The sequence below is a fragment of the Bubalus bubalis genome, chromosome 1 (genome assembly GCF_019923935.1).
Source record: "Bubalus bubalis isolate 160015118507 breed Murrah chromosome 1, NDDB_SH_1, whole genome shotgun sequence".
NCBI lineage: Eukaryota > Metazoa > Chordata > Mammalia > Artiodactyla > Bovidae > Bubalus > Bubalus bubalis.
In genome coordinates, this window is record NC_059157.1 from 126,030,685 (window position 1) to 126,054,019 (window position 23,335).

The 23,335-nt window shown below is 40.6% G+C and overlaps 1 protein-coding gene across 1 annotated transcript; it reads right to left on the reverse strand.

The window, feature by feature from the left end:
* Positions 1-4,220: 4,220 nt before the first annotated feature.
* Positions 4,221-22,575, reverse strand: DNAJB11 (DnaJ heat shock protein family (Hsp40) member B11). Its single transcript, XM_006058624.4, has 10 exons — positions 22,327-22,575; positions 18,391-18,547; positions 12,740-12,837; positions 10,299-10,431; positions 8,425-8,567; positions 7,580-7,662; positions 6,659-6,716; positions 5,573-5,684; positions 5,186-5,345; positions 4,221-4,672 (listed from the first exon to the last, which is right to left on the reverse strand). The coding sequence occupies exons 1-10, from the start codon at positions 22,392-22,394 to the stop codon at positions 4,608-4,610; spliced, it is 1,077 nt and encodes a 358-aa protein (XP_006058686.1). The 5' UTR covers positions 22,395-22,575; the 3' UTR covers positions 4,221-4,607.
* Positions 22,576-23,335: the final 760 nt, after the last annotated feature.

Sequence of the window (23,335 nt, forward strand, 5' to 3'; positions counted from 1 at the left end):
TGGAATCTACATTAGGATTAAGTGAGGCTAAGAGAGGAGGGCAGAGACAGTCAAGGTACATTATTTATTTGAATTTGCATTGAAAGTTATCATTCTTGTCATTTTAATGAATAACTCATTTTTTTTTTTTAAGTGATAATAGCCAGAAAATGGCTTTTTAAAAAAGTCTGGAGTTTCAGGGCTGATTTTAACACTAGCATGGCACTATTTTAGTGCCACCTGGAGGCAAACCTCATGCATTGCAGAGGGGGGGAAATTTAAAAAAAAAAAAAAAATCATAAACCTTAACAAACCTTAGTTAAGCAACATAAAAATACTAACTTGCTCCTTTTTGCCTATCTGCCCCAAACCAGGGATTCCAGTTGGAATTGTCCAATGACCCTGTGAAATAGGTGCTATTATTATTACCATTTTGCAGATGGAAAAACTGAGGCATAGCTTGTAAGTGGTGGCACTGGAGTTTGATTCTGAGCAGTTTGATTCTAGACCATATACATTTTAATCACTATGGTGTATAAAACCTCCAATTTTGCATCTGTACTCTGTCAGGAAGAACGTTTGAAATGTAAAGGGCAGAATGAACATCAGTAAGAGGAAATGGAAGCCCAAGAGGGAAGAGCTGATGACAAGAAACACTTTTACCACTTGAAAGGAAATCATGTCTTCTGGGCTAGACAAAATCTAAGTACTTAAAGGAATATAGAGGAGGTTGTTAAACATGGCTGTGATGTGGAGGGACTGTGGAGGAGTGAGAGGCTGACAGACTGAAGATGAGTGATTTTTCCAAAAGCTAAGAACATGATAGTCAACTTAGGCATCATTTGTAAGCATGTAAGTTAGAAAGTATTGATCCCTAGGGCGCAAATATGGGCTTGACCCAAATATCTGTCAAGTCAGACCCACCTCATTTCCTAATAAGCTGTTGTATAAATGGATTTCAACAAGGCCTCTCAGCACATCCTTGTGGACATGATAAGAAATATGGCTACATGCAAAACAGCTATTTTCATGGAGGCTGATATGACTATATGCTGATGTTTTGATGACAACCTGGAGCAAGGCTTTCAATGGCAAAATTCAAGAGCTGGCCTTCAATTCTTTTCTTCACTATTTGGTTAAAAAATCTTGATGTCTCAGCCAATACAGAGGACAGATAACATCAAGTGGAGAAGCACAGAATATCGGATGACTGAGTTGAAATCCCAAAACATCTTAACCATCTGGACCACTGGACTGAATTGAATGAGATGTAATTGAATAACAGTGAACATGAGGCCCTTCATCCCAAAGTATTAAGTCAATTTGCCTCATATTGAGAAGTAACCTGGCAGCCTCGCTATCAGTAAAGTGAGCTACACACGTAATTTAAAATTTTCTAGAATCCACATTTTGAAAAGTAAAAAACCAAAACTAAGGTAAAGTGAATTTTATAATGTATTTTATTTATAATTTTAATAATATATTTTACCAAATATACCCAGAATACTATCATTTCAACATGTAACCAATATATAAAATTATTGCATTACTTTACATTCTTTTTTGGTACCAAGTCTTCAAAATCTACTGTGTACTTTACATGTATAGCATCTCTCAGTTTGCACCAGCCACATTTCAGGTGCTCAGAAGTGGACACATAGGACATATGTCCCATTTGGACTGAGCAGCTCTAGCGCGTTCTCACTGACACTTAGCTCTGTGATGACGCTGCACTCATCATGGCATTCTCAGGCTGGCTGCATCAGTAGAGATACCATACTTAAAAGCTGTACCACTCATAAGTATTGATTTCATTTAGTGGAAAGAGAAAGGGTCTGGGCTCTTTGACATAAATCATGGTGGAAGCTGTACCGGTGCCCACTATCTGTGACCTCTAGTCAACCCTTCATCATGAGTTCTGGTACCATGCCAGTGACTGGAAGTCTAGAATTTCAAAAAAGTCAACACTCCTCAAACTTTTTTCCTCTCTGCTTATCTCCCGGAGTCTTTGTTCAGGATAGATGTTTTTACTGAAACTAATTGCAGCTTAACTTTTTTCAAAGACTACAGTAAAATCTTCCTTCCATTTTTAAGACCAACCAATGCAACTTTTACAATTGGTTTTAAGTTTACATATCCTGTTCCCTTTTCCAACAACAGTGATTTCTGAGCACTAACACCCATCTAGGATTCAGGAATCTGGCAATATAACCAATAGTGAATGTAGCTGAAGAGCAGAAACTAAACTTACATAAATGTATAGCCAAAATATGTTAGAAATGTGCAAAAACTCTCCTTAAAATATATCACCCATCATCATTTCCAACTGGCTTGCCCAGTGTCACAGAACTGAGTCTGATCCCAGGCCAACCACCCTTTCTGCTGCAGGGACATTTTTCCCTGCAGGGCTGAAGACACTATTATTTATCCTCCCACCATCACTACCTAGAATATTTCTCCACACCACCTGTTTTGAGTGGAAATCATGAGTTCCTGGTAGTTGAAGATACATTCTCTGGAGAAGACTGCTTGGCTTCAAATGTTGGATCCATTGCTTGTAAGCTGTGAGATGTAATTCAATTTCCTCATCTGTAGATTGAGGATAACAGTCTCTCTTCCATATAAACAACCTCATCCATAAAAACACTTGAACAGAAACTGGCCCATAGTAAGGACTCAATAAATATTTTCTACTCAATGAATAAGAGGACAAGTTTTCAGTTCTTCGCATGGTAACTTTGTAACTCATAGAAACTTTTTTTTTTTTTGGTACACAGAAACTTTTGGCTTGAGGGGAGCTTACATATTGACCACTATGACCTCCCAAGCTCATTCCGTAGGAAGCTTGCTGCCTTGGGGATTTCTGCTCCACTTCGGGGCAGCATTAACTTCTGGGAAGGCAGCTGTACCCTAGTGCAAAAAGCCTGGACTTTAAAGCCTGGTTTTACAATCTTCATGTCATCTCCACCACATCATCCAGTTACTATGCTTTATTACAAGAAAACCTATGGGGCTCTGATACAAGTCTTTCCATATTACAGTGTGTTTCAGAGAAAGCACTTAAATAGTGACAAAGCCCCATGAACATTCTTATTTGCAGCAAAAAAATTATATCTGGGGTCTTCCTAGCTAAGAACAGTTCTAGTTTAGTATGTGACTGATTCTTGCAAAAATCTTGGAAAAAATCAATAGGTGCAAATCATGATCGAGAGCTCTCCTGGGCTAAGATATAGAAGATAAATGTTTATAATTATTCTTCAGATATTAACTACAGAATCTTAGTACATAATGAATATTAAATGTACAAAAAGTCCATGAAACATACATATCTATGTGGTGCATTTACTTTCTAAGATTTTTAGCATTTTAAATATTCCTCAGTTTTCTTTCTCTTTACAAGTAAATGCAAAGTTGGATCACTCAAATCCAAATAGTGTCTGATCAAGGTTAAATGATGTGCTTGTTAACTGTTCTAAATGGATGAAATTTCTTCCCCTCTTCCCTTAACAGGGCAAAATAAAAAAAAAGGCAACAGCAGCATTGGCTGTTATATAGACAAAGACGGGAATGTTGCTGGAACCGTACTGATGGCTAGATGGCAGCTCCATAAACCCTCTGCAACAGTTATTCAACATTGAAACATTCACTAGCTAAAGTAAAGAAGAGTAGAGTGTGATCTGACCATGTAATGAAGAAAAAGGAAAGAGGTTCCAAATTCACATATATTGAAGTCACATACCACCTGAATTAGGTGCTACTGACAGAAGAAAATGTAAATTTGTTACTCTAGTACTTGAAATTTCATTTTCTAGGGACAACAACAATCCTAGTTCCCAACACAAGCCAAAGACTTGTTAAACATGTCAACTGAGATTGGACACATGAAAAGTGCTTTCTAAACAATAAAGTTCCCATGTCAGATTTTACTATTCCCTAATTAAAATGAGAAGGAATATACTTTCTCAAGGATAATTAAGTCCTTGTTTCATCCACTCCCATCTCTAATTTCTTCAGGCTCCTCTCTAGAAAGTGCCATGTGTGTTTAACTGGGTATGGGGGCTTGATCTTCACCACTCTCTCACAGGTTTGTGCGTTCATCTTGCTTCATGGGAGGAAAATCCAACTAGCACACAGGTCCCAGGGAGGGAAATGAAGCTGATTAAGGAAAAATGACAAGGAAAAAAGATGGAGATGGGAGAGACAACAGGGGAGCTAAACCAACAAGAAACAGGAGTCAAGAAAAAAATTAACAACAGAATGTATTTAAAAAAAGACTTCTCCAGTTGGCATTTCAAATGAAACAGCTAACAGTTAACTCCAACCCTTTGTACGGTGTCTTCTGGAGTCCTCTTGCAGCTTTAATTCTTGAAACTCGGGCGGCAGCACCAGACATAAATCCCAAAGGGAGAGGTATTGTTAAACCTTTTGCTGGTCATTCTTTTCTCAACACAAATGGACAAATTCTTAAGCCTGCTTACACATTTCATGACGGTCATTAGAAGAAAAAAAATTAAACCGAACTTGCATATTGAAAATGAAAACAAAAATACACACACACAAAAAACCCCTGCAGATAATAAATATCGCTGATTCGCTTATTTTAAAACAAAGTCCAATTTTATTCATTCTTAATATCCTTGCAGTCCATTGTAAACCTTCTGCACTGATCCTTGTTTCAGTAGCTGTTTGATACCTGGGGAAAGAAGGAACAAATGACTCCATTAACAAAAATGCAGCTTAAAGAGCATGTTTCAAAAAAAAAAATCAACAAAAAAAAACAAACAAACAAAAAAGAGCATGTTTCACAGGGAGGCTCCTCAAAAGGCCCTAGGACAAGCATGGATCTGAATTAAACAAGTAACTACCCATGTCCAACTTCATCACGTGTGGATACCCATACACGCACGTCCAAGGTGATCCCTTGTCTTTGTGTCTCAGGCAGACACACAACACACACATCCCACAAAATCCCATGAGAAAAGGCAATTGGAATGGACAGAAAGTTCTTCAGCTGTCTTCCATCCCTTCTTCTTTGTCCTCTTTCCACTTTTGACCTCTTTCCTTTTTCCTTTACCTTTTCTTTTTACTTACAACCCACCACCTAGGCCCTCTTCTCAAGCAACCATTGCAGCCTTCACCCTCCAAGCCTCTGATCCTTCTAAAGCAGACCTCATCTTTCCCTGAACAGTAAACATTATACCCTCACCTTCTCTTGCTTCCTCTGACAACTGTTCTTTTGGAAAATCCACATCGAAAGTGATTATCAAAGAGCCCTTGATGTTGTTGTTGTCAAAGTTGGGGAGCCCTTCCCCTTTCTTCCATAGCTTGGCTCCGGGTCTGGTGATCTTATCGCGGGAAATATGTACCTGGAAAGCAAAAGGGGATGCTAGAGAAGGACTGTACTCTCGGAGCACAACACAGCTTCTGGTGAGCACTGATTGATACCCAGAGCTCATGTCACAGCTCAGCAGAGCATCAGGATGAAGGGGCAAGCAAAACATGTCTCCGTGGCTGCAAAGGACTGAAGTAACCTCAACATCAGCCACAAGAAGGCTTTAAAAGGACAGACTTTTAAAAGAACTAGTTTGCTTACCTTGTGACCATCCAAGTGAGTAATGTCCATATCAAAGCCCACCAGGGACTCTACGAGGGAGATTGTCACATTTGTGTATAAGTCATCTCCTCGCCTTTCAAATATTGAGTGCCTGGAAGAGAACAAGGTAAACATCAGTAACTTTCAAAGTCTTTTTTTGGGAGAGTTCAAAAAGTTTTTAGAAAAGTCACGGAAAAGGATGGATACCACTCTTTCAAACAATAAGCATCTCTTAAGACAGTCCTTTGTGTACAGTATTAATAGAGACTATAAAGTTAGTAGGATTTATTAAACCCTCATCTTCAGGAGCTTATGATCAGCAACAGCAAAAGCATATAATTAAAATACAAGTAATCAGATTATGGAAAAAAGAGGACAACTTCTGGCCGTGGAATTGGGGGAGAAGGGCATCAGAGATCGGTGGGGATCCCAGAGCTGGGTTTATAAGGCCCAATCAGCTCTGAAGCTATAGATAAGGAGGGTGCATGGGAGGCTGGGGACAGGACAAGAGGGAATTCTGGCAGATATGGACTTGAGAAGGGACTAGGTTTATTCAGGGAACAGAACATATCCCAGTTTCCCGGGAAGTGATCAGAAAGACAAGGCAGATGAAGAACACTAGGGAAAGATCACTGAGATTAAGGAGTGCTATGAGAGAGATAAAAGTCTTTGGCACTGGGGGCCCATTTCCCCATATTTGGGTGGGAATCCTGTTTCAATGAATCCTTAGAAGTAGAGGTATCACTGGTCTCCAAAGTGGTAAACAAGAAAGCCTGAGTTCTAGGCAAAATTCTTATGTAAGGGGCACTGCATGTTGAAGAGAGGCAACCAGGGAAGCTGCCCAGCAGCTGCAGATGACGTCACAGTAGGTCGTTTCTATGGAAAAGTCTCCCATTATTGCATAGGGCGCATTTCCTCAGTTAATATCTCTGACCTCCTTGTCTGCTTCTCTTTCACAGCTCCTTACTTGTCTTATCAATGCTCTCCTCCCAACATCTTTCAGAATCTTAAGTCCTGAGTAAATAAATATTTAGACTCAATAAGAGGCTCCAACCCAAAGCAAGCTTCCAAACTGAGATGACTTACTTGACAACTTTGATTCGGAACCGCAGGTCTCCTGGCTCTCCATCCACATGAGGCTCACCTACACAGAAAAGATTACCACACATTGTAAGTGGAACACTGCAAATCTGTTTGGTAGCTGAAAAAAGTTTTTAAAGCCACTAACTTGGGCTTTGATTGTTAAGCCTATCTGTGAGCGCAGTCTCTCTACCTGGTTATATCAAATTTCAGATTAGTGAGGCTCACCTGTGCCTCAGGCACAGAAGTAAATAAGTTGACCTATTTCCTAAACAAAGGATGATTCACTGATTTCTGAACCTTATATTTTAAAGCTATTTTTTCTTCTAGAGTTTTAAATTTAACCCCAAAATGAGGTCTGAGAGCATCTTATTAATGCCAATTAGAGTTACATCTCTTCTTTTATTGCAGAGTTCAAATTAATCCATTAAGTTCTGAACATCTTAAACCTGGATATAATTTAGGCTGTGTGTGCATTCTAAGTCGCTCAGTCGTGTCTGATTCTTTGCAACCCCATGGACCATAGTCCTCCAGGCTCCTCTGTCCATGGGATTCTCTCGGCAAGAATACCGAAGTGGGTTGCTATGCCTTCCTCCATGGGATCTTCCTGATCTAGGGATCAAACCTACATTTCTTATGCCTCCTGCACTGGCAAGCAGGTTCTTTATCACTAGTGCCACCTGGGAAGCCCAGTTTAGGCTACTGGACAGTAACTTTTGGCCACTGTATTCAGAGGATAAACAGTAATGCTAGAGCTTAAAGATGGTCACAAAAGGCTTCCTGTGTCCTAAAAAACGATGGAAGTGTGTTGGAAATGATGCATGCATTTACTATGTGGCCATGAAGTATGGGGTGAGGTGGGAGATATTCATAAGCAATCAGAGAGCAGAAAGTTACGGTAATAAAACATCAATGTCAATATTTCACCTTCTCCAATAAAGGGGTACTCCATGCCGTCTCTCACCCCAGGTTCAATTTCTACCTCCAGTGTTCGTTCTTCATTCACTAGTCTGAGACAAAGAGAATTTAAAAGGAAAAACAAATGAAAATATAAACCAAATCCCAGACAGATAATTCAATTTTATCTACTCAATCTACTTTTTCTTGGAAGACTAGCCTGTATCTCTAGATGACAAAGCCACTTGATATCCATTTACACCTTCCACCTGCCAAATGCCAGGGCAAAGCTTCTATATATCAAGTAATCACACAACCACTGATTCCAAAAGGGCCTACAGTTGGCTGGCTGCTTTAACACGAGGATCAATAACAGAGAAAACCACTTACACTTACATAAATGTCCACCTGAAAGGACAGTGTCATGTTTATCAGAAAATCTAACAGGTGAGTTTACCCTATTTGATTTTTTCCCCTGATCCCACAAATAAATGAGCTGGATTTAATATATACAATTGAAGGTTCAATTAAATAGTTGTGTTCATAATATAATCAGCAAACAGTATGTCTCTAATCTGAAATTTAGCTGGACATGTAAGATTGCTCTAAATATTCCAAGTAGAAAAAAATGGAATACCAACAGCTTTAAGAATATTCAGAAATAAAGCTGATTAGTTTATAGACATAAAAGAAGATATTCAGAAGAGATACTTTAAGAAGAAACAAAAATGTTAATTTCTTTCCTCTGTCCTCTGGCACGGCAGGAGGAAGAGAGGGAAGGAAAAAAAATCTAGGTATGGACCATTGGCATTTTATTAGACCAATGAGATGATTAAAGTGTCCCTTGGCAGAGCGAACAAGGTGCTTCTACTCACTTGACATTCGGGCACTCGTCGCAGACCACCTCCTGGGTCATCTGGAAGCGCCCGGGGCCCAGCTGGGTGGTCCGCATCTCCTGCCTGCAGTTGCACTTCCGTTTGCCAGGGGCCTGCCTCGCCACGGGTTTGTTTCTAACCACCTAGGAAGTGCACACACAGCATAAGCTTCTCTTTTGCATCCCCCAGATTTCAGTTTCCTCACTGGATCTGGGCTGGAACCTTCCCTTCTCTCCCAAGCCATCCTTCAGAGAGACCCACAGCTGAGAGAAGTCCTGGAGGAGTTACAAGTCAGCCCCCACACAGGACCGTACTAAATGGATCTTTAATGGACTCAAATTCTAAAGCTGGAGGAGAGAGAGGAGGGTAAGAAAGAAGAGAACTAGAAGATAGTATGTATAGGATCACCTTCTCTAAGCCACAAAGAAATACTACTGAGTTAACATAGTCCACAGAATTACTATTTCTTGAGAAATCTGAGCTGTGTAAAGCAGGAGCCCTGAAGAACAACCACAGCCTTCAAAAGCTGGCATGTGGCTCCCATTCCAAGATTAGCCATGATTAACCTCATGAAAACACTTCCTTGTTTCAGGCAACTCAATCTGGCCGTGTTTTCCAATGCTGCCTCAGTCTAGATACTCAGCCTGTAAGAAGAGACACAATGAGCATCTCCTTGTAGCTGACTGCAATCGAACATTCTGATCCCTCCAAATCAAAGGAAACTAAAATATATGAAGAAACGCATGTCTATGCCGCTGAATGAGGCAAATGCTTGGAGAACAATCCCTCAAAGCCTACGAATGTATGAAGCCCAGTTGAACAGAATAAACAATAAAAGTAATTAGAGCTAACAGTTATGGCACTTACTGTGTGCCAAGCAAGGCCCTAATCACATATATTTACAAACTCTTTATGACATAGATGCCGCTATCGTCTCCATTTTACAGAGAATGGAATGAGAGTACAGCAAGGCTCGGTAACATGACCAAGGTCACACAACCAATGTACGGCAGAGCCAGGACTCTCAATCAGGCAGGCTAGCTCCAAAGTCTGTACTTCTAACCACTATGCTCTTTTAGAGTAATTATTTTTCTTAAAAAGAATCGACCGTGGGGGCATTTAAATAGCAAGGTCACATACATACATTCTTTACAATAATTAGATTAACAAGGAATTTGTTTAGGAGCATGCTAACTACAAGAAAGTGATGTGTACTTTATGTATAGCCAATGACTACAGACAACAGGCCTGCAAGGGAACATGGGAAATTAATCTCTGTACCTGAACATAGGTATAAGGCTTCCTAAAAGTGCTGTTTGGAATTGGAAAAAAACTGGAAACAACCTACATGCTTATTGATCCAATGTGGTTGCAGTGAGATTCTATTCAGTAGAATTATAGCTGTAAGCAACAACATGGGTGAATCCTGACAATATTAAGAGTAAGTAAAAAAAGGGCAGTCTCAGAAGATAATGTACAGTCTGATGATGTTTTCAAAAAGTCAGAAACAATGTGAGTGAACGAAATACTATCCAGGTATACATACACATATAATAGAACAAATAAACAAAGAGTGGCAACAGAGACGAAACTCAGGATACGACGTAGTCACCTTGGAAGGGAGGTGGGGGGATGGAATAGGGAAGTAGCATGTAGGTAGCTATAAGTCATGGTTTATTGTTTTATTAAGTTCTGGGGCTGAGAGATGAGTTCATGAAACAATTACAGTGTATCATGAACCAAGGATTATGATTAATTCAATTCTATGCACTGCTCCCCTTCCTAAAAGACAGAGAAGGTACCCAAAAACCTCTTAGTTTTAGTCATAAGAACACATTATAGAGAATATGAAGAGCTGAATAATTTGGACTTACTTCTACAAAATTTCCTGCATACACTTCTTCCAAAGTGACTTCTAGATCTACAATAATATCACTTCCTCTTGGAATATTTCTGTCTTGCTGACGAGGGGTTCCTCCGAACATGAAACCAAAATCTCCAAAGAAGCTGTTGGTAAGTGTAAAATCATCAGGAAAAGAAATCAGAATTCACCTCTTACAATTTTAGTTTTCTTCACACTGATAAAATATTGTGACCTACCAATGAGCAAACTGAAAGACATTTTTAATACACTGAAGTAATAACATCATCTATAACTTATATAGTATTTATAGTATAAATATACAGCACATATATATTGCCCCAACACAAAAAAACTTTTTAATATTGTCTAGACTGCAGCCATGAAATTAAAAGACGCTTACTCCTTGGAAAGAAAGTTATGACCAACCTAGATAGCATATTGAAAAGCAGAGACATTACTTTGCCAACAAAGGTCCATCTAGTCAAGGCTATGATTTTTCCAGTGGTCATGTATGGATGTGAGAGTTGGACTGTGAAGAAAGCTGAGCCCCGAAGAATTGATGCTTTTGAACTGTGGTGTTGGAGAAGACTCTTGAGAGTCCCTTGGACTGCAAGGAGATCCAACCAGTCCATTCTGAAGGAGATCAGCCCTGGGATTTCTTTGGAAGGAATGATGCTAAAGCTGAAACTCCAGGACTTTGGCCACCTCATGCGAAGAGTTGACTCATTGGAAAAGACTCTGATGCTGGGAGGGATTGGGGGCAGGAGGAGAAGGGGACGACAGAGGATGAGATGGTTGGATGGCATCACTGACTCGATGGATGTGAGTCTGAGTGAACTTCGGGAGTTGGTGATGGACAGGGAGGCCTGGCGTGCTGTGATTCATGGGGTCGCAAAGAGTCGGACACGACTGAGCGACTGAACTGAACTGAAGACATACAGTACAGTGTATAAAGTATGCCAATGAATTCTTAATCAATGAAAAAAATCTCTTTAATACTGACAAATATCAGAATATAATGGAGATATTGAGAAAGGGTATAGTATATATAAGCCCATGTATTGCTGAACCCAGTGGTAATTTTGGACTCTTGTAGTGCTCACCTTTATATGCTTTTTAGATACTAACTTTGGTGAAAGAAGCTACTGCTTTGTACAAAAATCTTGGATACGTAATTAAACTAAAAAAGCATCAGCCTCAGTAAAACTCTGGATCTGACAGAAAAGGAAGTTCTGGTCTCATATGATCAAAATTAACTTGTGTTAAATAACAGAAGCATCACTTTAAATATTTAAAGCATCACTTTAAGGTTAATATAAACAGTGACCTTTAACTTCATAGGAGTTCTAATCATAATCTTAAATTTTGGTTAAGAAGTCTCAGGTGTCGGCATAGTGATGACAACCATACAACCCCTCAACCCCTCCCTCCAGGAAAAAAAAAAAAAGACAAAAAGACCCCCAGTCTCGGTGAATAGACTCCCTGAATCTTGAATAAAAGCAGAGGGGGAGGATTTTGGTGCAGGAGGGGCATGGGCAGAGCCTTTTCTCTTTCTGGCATCTCTGGCTATCACTTCTAACTGCCAAGAGGTTCGAACAGAACACTTCCCTGGTAGGCTAAAGCAGCCAAATCAATCCTGCACAAGAGGAGATTTCCTAACCGTATTACTCACACATCTTCACAGGTCCTGAAAATCTACCGTCACCCCCAAACACTAAACATAGCAACTGTGATTCTTCCTTTTTTTGAGTTCACAAAACTCTTTAAGAATCTGAAGAAAGCACTGCATCCTCCCCACAGAAATGCATATTCAAATATCTTTTTATTTATAATTTGACTCAAAACCCCCAATCGGGACCTCCTGTTTATGCATCATCAGAGCACATGAAAATTCAAATGTTCAATAAAGTGGGCCTCAAAGAGTGGGAAGGTAAGGTGTTTATCATCCAGCCACTCAGCCTTCTCAGAAAGCTGGGAGCAGCAAGAGACGGAGAGTCTCTGCCCTGACTCCTTCCACCAATGCTGATGATCACAATCATCCCTTTCTTGCTGCCAGGATGAAGAGGCAGCTCTGGGTATAGGAGCAGGAATTTCTCTCTCTTACAAGAATCACCTTGCTCAGTTAAGTGGTTTGCAGATTTGAAGAGAGCGAGGAGACAAATGGAACTGGTTCCCAACATATATCACCCACAACAGAGTCGGGATTGATTCAACTGATATGGTTGGCTAGGAGGACATCCCTGTAAGTACTACCTGTCTTTGCTGGAGCTTTGTGAAAATAGAGAAGTATATTCCCATACAAAGGATGATGAATGACCTTCTGGTCAAGGATCAGTTGAGTTGTACTCTTCATCAAAAGATTCTGAACAAGGGAGCAAGGATAAATCTTTAATAATCACTAAGTGATCCACTCTCAGACACTAATACCTTGCAAATGGATAAATTACTTACTGTGAGAAAATGTCTCCATGGGAGCTCTGATGCCCATCTTTCAAGCCCTCTTCACCATATGTATCATACTGTTTCCGTTTCTCACTATCCGATAAAACCTGGGGGCAAAAGCCAGTGGAGGAAACGATTATGAATTGGTAATGGTTTGGTAAGGTGCATTCACATTTATGTTTTAAAATTTTTAAACTCTGATACTGTGTGTAAAATTTTAGTGGATTGTGGCTTTTATTATGTATGGTATTAAGGCATGTTTAAGAGTTAATAAATTCTTTGATCAGCATTCATTTTGTAACTTTTCACAATGCTCAACTCATGTTTTTAATTTAAATTGATCAGAACTCACCTAGCTGCATAAACATCATGCAGATTAGCACTAACAAGATTAGCGACATGGCTATGAATGTGAGGGCAGTAACAGGAAAGAGTGAGATGAATTCCTCAGGTTCACTTCCCATGTAGTTTGACTCCCATACTTAGGCTGCTAACCACTATGCTGTATTATCTCTCTAAACTATAAACCCGGGACATGACAGACAAGACTGTCATTAGTCACAGAAGCAGTAAATAAGGCCAGCCTTCAACTTTGCTCAGCCTCATGTATCTATACCATAAGCTCTACCTGACACTACCCCATACAAATTAAGAGATTGGCAAGTCGAGGGAATCAAATGACAGGTCTCCAGAAAGGTCTACACTGCGATATTTTCATATTCCCCTTTCATTCTTTTGATATATGTAGAAATCCATTTGTGGAAGAGTGCTGTCTGGCACAAACAGCTCATAACGCCCTGAGTCTGAATTGCAAAGAGTGAAAAGGGACACTGCTCTACGAAAGATGCTCAAGCTCAATTTCACAACTTGAAAAAAGACTTTCTAAAGTTTTAATAAAAGATCTTCACGACCAAGATAATCACGATGGTGTGATCACTGACCTAGAGCCAGACATCCTGGAACGTGAAGTCAAGTGGGCCTTAGAAAGCATCACTATGAACAAAGCTAGTGGAGGTGATGGAATTCCAGTTGAGCTCTTTCAAATCCTGAAAGATGATGCTGTGAAAGTGCTGCACTCAATATGCCAGCAAATCTGCAAAACTCAGCAGTGGCCACAGAACTGGAAAAGGTCAGTTTTCATTCCAATCCCAAAGAAAGGCAATGCCAAAGAATGCTCAAACTACCACATAATTGCACTCATCTCACATGCTAGTAAAGTAATGCTCAAAATTCTCCAAGCCAGGCTTCAGCAATACCTGAACCGTGAACTTCCAGATGTTCAAGCTGGTTTTAGAAAACGCAGAGGAACCAGAGACCAAATTGCCAACATCCACTGGATCATCGAAAAAGCAAGAGAGTTCCAGAAAAACACCTATTTCTGCTTTATTGACTATGCCAAAGCCTTTGACTGTGTGGATCACAATAAACTGTGGAAAATTCTTTAAGAGATGGGAATACCAGACCACCTGACCTGCCTCTTGAGAAACTTATATGCAAGTCAGGAAACAACAGTTAGAAATGGACATGGAACAACAGACTGGTTACAAATAGGAAAAGGAGTATGTCAAGGCTGTGTATCGTCACCCCGCTTATTTAACTTATATGCAGAATACATCATGAGAAACGCTGGGCTGGAGGAAGCACAAGCTGGAATAAAGATTGCCGGGAGAAATATCAATAACCTCAGATATGCAGATGACACCACCCTTATGGCAGAAAGTGAAGAGGAACTAAAAAGCCTCTTGATGAAAGTGAAAGAGGAAAGTGAAAAAGTTGGCTTAAAGCTCAACATTCAGAAAATGAAGATCATGGCATCTGGTCCCATCACTTCATGGGAAATAGATGGGGAAACAGTGGAAACAGTGTCCGACTTTATTTTTGGGGGCTCCAAAATCACTGCAGATGGTGACTGTAGCCATGAAATTAAAAGACGCTTACTCCTTGGAAAGAAAGTTATGACCAACCTAGATAGCATATTGAAAAGCAGAGACATTACTTTGCCAACAAAGGTCCATCTAGTCAAGGCTATGATTTTTCCAGTGGTCATGTATGGATGTGAGAGTTGGACTGTGAAGAAAGCTGAGCCCCGAAGAATTGATGCTTTTGAACTGTGGTGTTGGAGAAGACTCTTGAGAGTCCCTTGGACTGCAAGGAGATCCAACCAGTCCATTCTGAAGGAGATCAGCCCTGGGATTTCTTTGGAAGGAATGATGCTAAAGCTGAAACTCCAGGACTTTGGCCACCTCATGCGAAGAGTTGACTCATTGGAAAAGACTCTGATGCTGGGAGGGATTGGGGGCAGGAGGAGAAGGGGACGACAGAGGATGAGATGGCTGGATGGCATCATTGACTCGACAGATGTGAGTCTGGGTGAACTCTGTGAGTTGGTAATGGACAGGGAGGCCTGGCGTGCTGTGATTCATGGGGTCGCAAAGAGTCAGACACGACTGAGCGACTGAACTGAACTGAACTGACTGAAAGTTTTAATGGTTTTAGAAAACTAGATGCTCAGTCATAAGTATATGCTTTCTCATGGGACCATTTCATATCTAGAATAAAGAATGTAAAACAAAATAAACTTCAGTGTTATTCAAAATTTGCCTTCCAAAAGAAGCCTCCCATTTATTGACAGCATTCTGAAATATATGCACTTTGAAGGGGCTTCCCAGGTAGCTCAGTGGTAAAGAATCCGCCTGCTAAGCAGGAGATGCGGGTTTGATCCCTGGATTGGGAAGACTCCCTGGAGAAGGAAATGGCAACCCTCTCCAGAATTCCTGTCTGGAGAATTCCATGGACAGAGGAGCCTGGAGGGCTACAGTCCCATGGCATCACAAAGAGACTGACAGAACTTAGCAACTAAACAACAACATAACTTTGAAAATTAAACTACTTTATGTTCTTTGGTATTCTTACATTTCTATTTAGACAGCAGACTGAAGGAAAAAGTTCTTTGAAACTCATGCTTGTGTTGGCTCAGGAAAAAAAAGGTTGGAAGTATATGGGCCTTGTTGACTCAGCAAAAGAAAGGGAAGATCTGATTGGCATATGTAAATAAGACACATTTTTGGCTCAGGGCCTGAATGATGTGTAAGGAACCACAGTAAAAAAATCTATTAACATTTAAGATACATTCAGAAGGATAAGAAGAAAGTCAGTGTATAAGAAAGTGGGCATTCTTAAAATCAAAGAGAAATGAGTTAGACTAGAAGTGACTAGAGTACTCAACTAAAGCCACTATGATAGAGCAGGTGAAAAATAAAGGGTTTGATAAATATCCTTAAAAAAAAAAAAAAAAAAAAAGCTACTTTGGGGAAATAGAAATGGGCAGAGTTAACTTAAAAAACAAACGAACAAAAAATCCTCATTATTATGTGATCATGATTTTCAATATTTTCACTTTCAAGTCCACTTCTCTGTTCTTGTCTTGGCAAAGAAATGAATTCCAGATTGGATCCATAAGAAATTCCATTTCAAACCCCTCAAAACAAAGACTATTTTTAAGTCAGCTTCTTTTTGGACATAGGAGGCTTCTGTAATAACTCATCCAAATCTACCCTCAAAGTTATCTATTATCATTCACTTACTCCTCACTTCTCTTCTATCTAAAGAATGCAGTTTTATTCCAGTCTTGGAAACTTTTATTTTTAAGAGAAAGAAAGGAATTTCTTAGTTGACTGGCCAATCAACCAGTCTCAACTAATTAAAATGCCTGCAGTAATCTCAGCTCAGTAGAGAAGACAGATGTATTCACAATAGACCCTTCAACTTTAGTGAGATTTTGATTTATGGACACTAATTTATCCAAGGGCCAAAGGCAGGCAATCAAGTGAAACACGCAAAGAAGAAAGAAAATTTGAACTGGGGACTAGAAAGGTTCTGAGTTAAATTGCAATCTCATTGAATGATGCATGTATAGCCTGCCTAGGTCATGGTGAAACAACATGCAGAATCTATAAAGAGCATGGAAAATTCTTAGCAACAGTTCTCCCAGAAAATATTTTTGATTATTGGGTTTCTAGCAAACAATGGGAGTATTCATGGTAAATAAAGTGCAAAACATGGAATCCATATTAACAAGAAACAAAATGTTACATACAGTAATTTAAGAGGGTCCACCAACCCTCTCAAGTTTATTTGTGAGCCTAAGGTTAGGAATTTTGGTCCTATAGGTGTTGAGAGAAGAAAGGGAAACCCCATTAATTTTAAGTTTCATGAGCATATAAATCACTTTTACTTCATTCACTTCTTTAACCCAGAAGGCCTTGGAATCCCCTCTTTGTGGTTTTTTCCCACTAAAATATTTTTCAGACTTGTTTCCAATCTTCTCACTATACAGGGATTTAATCTGAATTCAGAAGCTGTAGCTCCCTGACTACTGGAGTCAAATTATTTTTTTCTGTGCCCTTTTAGAAAATGGGAATAAATGGTGACTAGAATTGATAACACTGTATTGTATAGCTGCAAGTTGTAAAGAAAGCAGAACTTAAATGTCCTCACTATAAAAAGAAATACATGATGTGATGGATTGAGCAAAATCCTTTCACAATGTATACACATATCAAATCACCACAAGGTATACTTTAAATATCTTACAGTTTCATTTATCAATTATATCTCAACAAAGCTGAAAAAAAATATAACCACAGATCTCTTATCCTATTTCTAGGAGAAAGGTGAATTGCAACACGTGCAAAGCAGCTAACTCTTAAATTAATACACATGAAAGATTATCAGTTGCTTATTTGTAAAAATTTTTTCACCATGGTGTTCTGTAAAATGGTTCTGTGTGAAATGGTTTTTCAAATAGCCAAAAAGGTGATTAAGGATTCAGTAAATATTCCTCTGTGTTGTTAAAAATGAAAAAGAAAGAAAGAAAATGGGAATAAGAATATGCCCAGCTCTACTATATTTCATGTTGTCCTAATGAAGATTAAATGAAATGATACACATCAAAGTGTTTTAACCTCTAGATTAGAGGTTGCAAATTCAAACTATAGCTATGTTTTCTTTGATCTGCACATAAAAGAAAATTTTAAATTGAATTACTTCCCAACATGTTATAACCAGGAAAATTTACCAAAAAAATCAGGAATTCCACTCCTCTAGAAAAATTAAATGATCTGGCAACACAGTGCTTACTTCTATATATGGCAAAAGCTGGTTGGGGTTGAACACCAGCTGCTCCCTTGAAATGAGTCAAGTCTTCAGTTTGTCACAGGCCTCTTCATTCCCTGTTGATTGCTAAAATGGAGGCAGAATATCCACCCTCCTGTTTTACCTTATACCTGCCATGCATATTATCTACCTGGTCCATATAGGCAGGTGGATTTGCAATCCTCATTTAGATTTTGTTTCTGCTTCTGGCTCCAACTCCCAAACACACAGACCGAAGATCAATCTACTAATTAATCTACCAATTCTATCTGCTTTCATTCATCTTTGTTAACACTACTCTCCTTAATAAAACAAATGCGGATATGAAAAGGGCAGGAAGTGTAGTACCTTCTAAAATACATGTACAATATAGCATTGAGTACTACTTTTATCTATTGTCTATTTCTTTTAAAAAATGACCTGAAAAACGGGAGTGTTACTCTGCGTTACACAGTCTTTTCTGTATCTGCAGGTTTTATTTATACTTTACCTTCTTCCTGACTCACCTCATAAGCAGCACCCAGATCCTGGAATTTCTCCTGTGCTCGTGGATCATCAGGATTCCGGTCAGGATGAAGCTGCAGGGCTAGTTTCCTGTAGGCCTTTTTAATATCCTTTATAGAGGCACTGCGAGGCACCCCCAAGATCTTATAGAAGTCTCGCCTGGGGATGCAGGAGAGGGAGAAGATACTTCATTAAAGGGTTATACATTACATTTTTAAAAGTGAAATTTTTTCCTTTACATTTAGGTTTGTGTCTGAGCAAAGAGGTAGGAAAATGAAGATACATGTGTGACACACAAAAAGAATAACTAAAAAAAAACACACCAGAATTTGTAATGAGTTTCATACACTGAAGCAATCATAATGAGAGGCTATGTACTTTTTGAACAATGCTAGGATTATTCAAAGTATCTGTGACATTCTTCTCCTACTAGTTTTAGTCAAGAAAATCATTTTCTTATTTTATGGTCACACATTATTTCCAAGCAAGAACTCTATAATCAAATTGAGTCTCTTTGTCATCCTCTATTACTGACTTCAAATGACTGCTTCCAAAGATCAAATAATCTCAAAGGATGATTTTCTTTATCCAAAAAGATTGTATCACATAAACGTTCTGACCAACAGTAGCACTCTTGGAATGTTAAAGATGAAGTGACTGAAATTAACTTCAGAGGTTAACACAGAAGTTAAGTCAAAGCCCAAACAAGAGAAGTCTGAAAAGAGAATAACATTCATTTGAATGTATGAGTTGTGGAGTTTTGCGCCGAAAAAGAGAAAATATCAATTTTGCAGTCATTCAGTCAGTTCAGTCACTCAGTCGTGTCCGACTCTTTGCGACTCCATGGACTGCAGCACGCCAGGCCTCCCTGTCCATCACCAACTCCCGGAGCTTGCTCAAACTCATGTCCATCAAGTTAGTGATGCCATCCATCTATCTCATTCTCTGTCATCTACTTCTCCTGCCTTCAATCTTTCCCAGCATCAGGGTCTTTTCCAATCAGTCAGTTCTTCACATCAGGTGGCCAAAGTATTGGAATTTCAGCTTCAGCATCAGTCCTGCCAATGAATATTCAGGACGATTTCCTTTAGGATGGACTGCTTGGATCTCCTTGCTGTCTAAGGGACTCTCAAGCATCTTCTCCAACACCACAGTTCAAAAGCATCAATTCTTTGGCACTCAGTCCAACTCTCACATCCATACATGACTACTGGAAAAACCATAGCCTTGGCTAAATGGACCTTTGTTGGCAAAGTAATGTTTCTGCTTTTTAATATGCTGTCTAGGTTGCTCATAGCTTTTCTTCCAAGGAGCAAGCATCTTTTAATTTCATGGCTGCAGTCACCATCTGCAGTGATTTTGGAGCCCCAAAATATAAAGTCTCTCACTGTTTCCATTACTAGGAGTTATTCCAGTTTGTCTAGGTCAAGTCTTAATCACAGCCAGCTGCTGGAACCCATATGCTGGTGCCTATAAGTCTCAGCAGCTGCAAATATGCACATGGCATAAGTCAGGAGACAAAGTGCAGAGCCACTAACCTCCTTGCCAGGAACTATGCTAGAACTAAATTAACTGGAGAGCGAATCTTTGCAGGAAAGGCCAATGGGAAGACAGAATCAGACTAATAAACTTTGAGGGCAGGGACCATATCCAGTCCATAGAAGACACCAATAAATATTCATTGAATGAAATGACTAAATAAGTATGCTCTCAAAAGTCTATCCCTTTAGCCAGCAGAAATTATTCTGAAAATACACTCTCTCAACCAAGGGATGGGAAAGTTATTCACAGTGGAGATAATGTAGGAGTGATGATAATTTTAAAATGTAGTCAGGGAAAAATGCATTGGGGTACCAAGATCCATGCAATATACCAGAGAACTTAAAAAAAAAATGATTTAATAAGCTCTAAGTCACACTTTAGGGAAATCATATAAACATTTTATGTGTAAGTTTTTAAAATTATCACTGACAAGGGGATGAAGATTATTCCATGAGGATTATTTAGGTGCTTTATCCCCCTCCCCCCAAATATACAAAAGCTGGCATCTCTTGAGACAAAACTAGATAAAGGTTCACTAATGTTAACAACAAAAGAGCTAACTATATAAAAAATGAGGCTTACTTAGGATATACTTAATATAAAAATGGTTAGGAAATAGCCGAGAAAAACACAGGGAGATGGTTGGCACAGCTCAGTATCAACATTACAGTTCCCAAGAGACTCCTTTATGAAAGACTTAAGTTTATAGTTGGGCTTCCCTGGTGGCTCAGATGGTAAAGAATCTGCTTGCAATGCAAGGGACCTAAGTTTGATTGCTGGGTCGGGAAGATCTCCTGGAGAAGGAAATGGCAACCCACTTCAATATTCTTGCCTGGAGAATTCCAAGGACACAGAAGCCTGGTGGGTTTCTAGGAACCATGGGGTTCCAAAGAGTTGGACAGAACTGAGTGATTAGCACTTTCACTTTTCCACTAACTTTATAGTTAAGAGTATTAACAGGATTTATACTGACATCTTGTTCCAACAATTTAAGGTACACATTGCTTTAAGTGCAAAAAGTGCTAACAAAAACATGTTAAAAATACAATAAAGTTTTACCCAGGAGAAGAAGATTTTTAATTTAGAAATATAAGATGTTTCACAAGAAGAAAAAAAAAAAGTTTAAGCATATATGCACACGGGGGTAAAAAAAAACTTTTAAGAGAATAACAAGCACTTAAAGTGTCAAGTTCTTCTAGGTAGTGCTTTCTCCTTTCAGAGTAACCTACAAATTTGTCAGAAGCTAACTGCAAAGAGATCCAACCAGTCCATTCTGAAGGAGATCAGCCCTGGGATTTCTTTGGAAGGAATGATGCTAAAGCTGAAACTCCAGGACTTTGGCCACCTCATGCGAAGAGTTGACTCATTGGAAAAGACCCTGATGCTGGGAGGGATTGGGGGCAGGAGGAGAAGGGGACGACAGAGGATGAGATGGCTGGATGGCATTACCAACTCGATGGACGTGAGTCTGAGTGAACTCCGGGAGTTGGGGATGGACAGGGAGGCCTGGCGTGCTGCGATTCATGGCGTCGCAAAGAGTCGGACACGACTGAGCGACTGAACTGAACTGAACTGAAGGATTTACTATTTTCCACATTCTAAATATGAGCCTGGCATATCAAATTCAGTGGGCACTGGGCCTACATGATAGTGGATCTTAAAGGCTGGAGAATGTCTAGAGTCCAGGAGATCCTGCTTCCTTCAAACAGGTGGCACATTATCATCCTCATGTCAAAGATGGGAATTTAGGTTTTCTTTCAAAGTCACATAATTCATAAGTTGGGTGGGGCTAGAATTCCAGTCTACTGTCTATTGGTAAAATGTTTCTCCCTTCTGCTTGTAATACTACTCAGCTCCCTAAGAATGCTCCCTGGAGAGACAGTGAGGCATGATGACAGCTTAGGCTCAGTATCTCACGAAGCTGAAAGGTACAAGGGCTATTCAAAGGGTCTGCCTTGCTCCCTCAATCCAATTTCTTTCAGTCCCGGCATGGCTACCCTACCTATTCTCCCCACTTCCTCACTTTGCCTGGCATCACAACCCACCCACTTTAATGTCAGCCCAACGGCTCGTTGTAGACTTAACACTGTATCGTCCCCTTCTCCAACTCAGCAGACCCCCATCCCACGTTGCGTTTGGCACTGCATCCAACCCTCGCTTCTCTGGGCAAATCTAGCTCTAGGGCTTCTGGGTCTAAGCTCCTATCACCCGGGTCACCCACTGTCCTCCTCTCCATCCCACTAGCCTGGCCCACACTATCCACTCCTCTCCACCGCCTCACCACAGCAACGCCCCTTTCCACTCCCCCCGTCGGACAATGTCCCCTTCTCTACCCAGCCTCCTTCCCATCCAAGACTGACTTAATGGCCCCGTGCCCGCAGATTCCAATTCCTCACCCGGCGATCACGGTCCCGATGAGGTACAGCAGCAACAGGCAGAAGGTGCCCAGGTTCTGCGGGGCCATAGTCCCTCTGCGCCGGCCCCGGCCCCCCACACTCCTCACAGCCCCCGCCGCCGCGTCGGCTCGCCAGCCCACCCAGCCCTGAGAGACCGCCTTACGCCCGGGTCTCCGACTTAGGAGCGACAGCTAGCTTGCCCCCTCCTCTACCAGTCACTTCCCGGGAGTCCCGAGTCCCGGCGAGAGAAGCCCCTAGCGGGCCAGAGCCAATCGCTGCTCCGGACATCACACGCGGCCGGCGCCTCATAGCCAATCAGTGCAGTACACTTCACCTCCGAAGCGGCGCGGGCGGCCAGTTAGGCTTCGGAACTTCAGCCGCAGCTCCCGGCCAATTAGAAGAGGAAACGTCAGACAATCGCGCCGCCGCAGGAATCCGTCCGGCCCAGGCACCTGCCAGTCGGAGAAAATTACGTCAAGATTGGTGATGTAGGATGTGTTCCTAGAGCCGGCGTCCACGGTACCAGAAGTTTCCCTCCGCCCGCCTCCTTGGACTCTCTACCAATCACAAGGCTCTTCCTCCAGCACTGGCCAATTGCAGGAGGGAGGTTTTATCTTGGTTTCAAGTCTAGGAATTTCATTCATATAGAGCTAGGCGCTGGACGCCTGGGAGGAGGTACGCGAGCGAGATGGGCGGGGACAATGACTGAAAGTCAACGGTACAACGGACGCGACGCTTAGGTCATGTTTTGCCTTCTCCTAACAAAACTCACGAGAAAACTGTCTTGGTTTCGCAAAGAAGAGGCCTGATGTCCGTGGAAGCAGTCAGACTTAGGTTCGAATTCAGCTTCCACCACTTCTAGCGGTGAGAACATGCGCCTTGTCCCTAGTCTGAGCCTAAGCTTCTTTTCTACAAAACTGAGGCACAGCATTTACTGATAGTATTGTGAAATTTTAATCTGTAAGCCGTCTAGCGCAGCGTCTGGCACATAGTAAGCACGCAAATAATA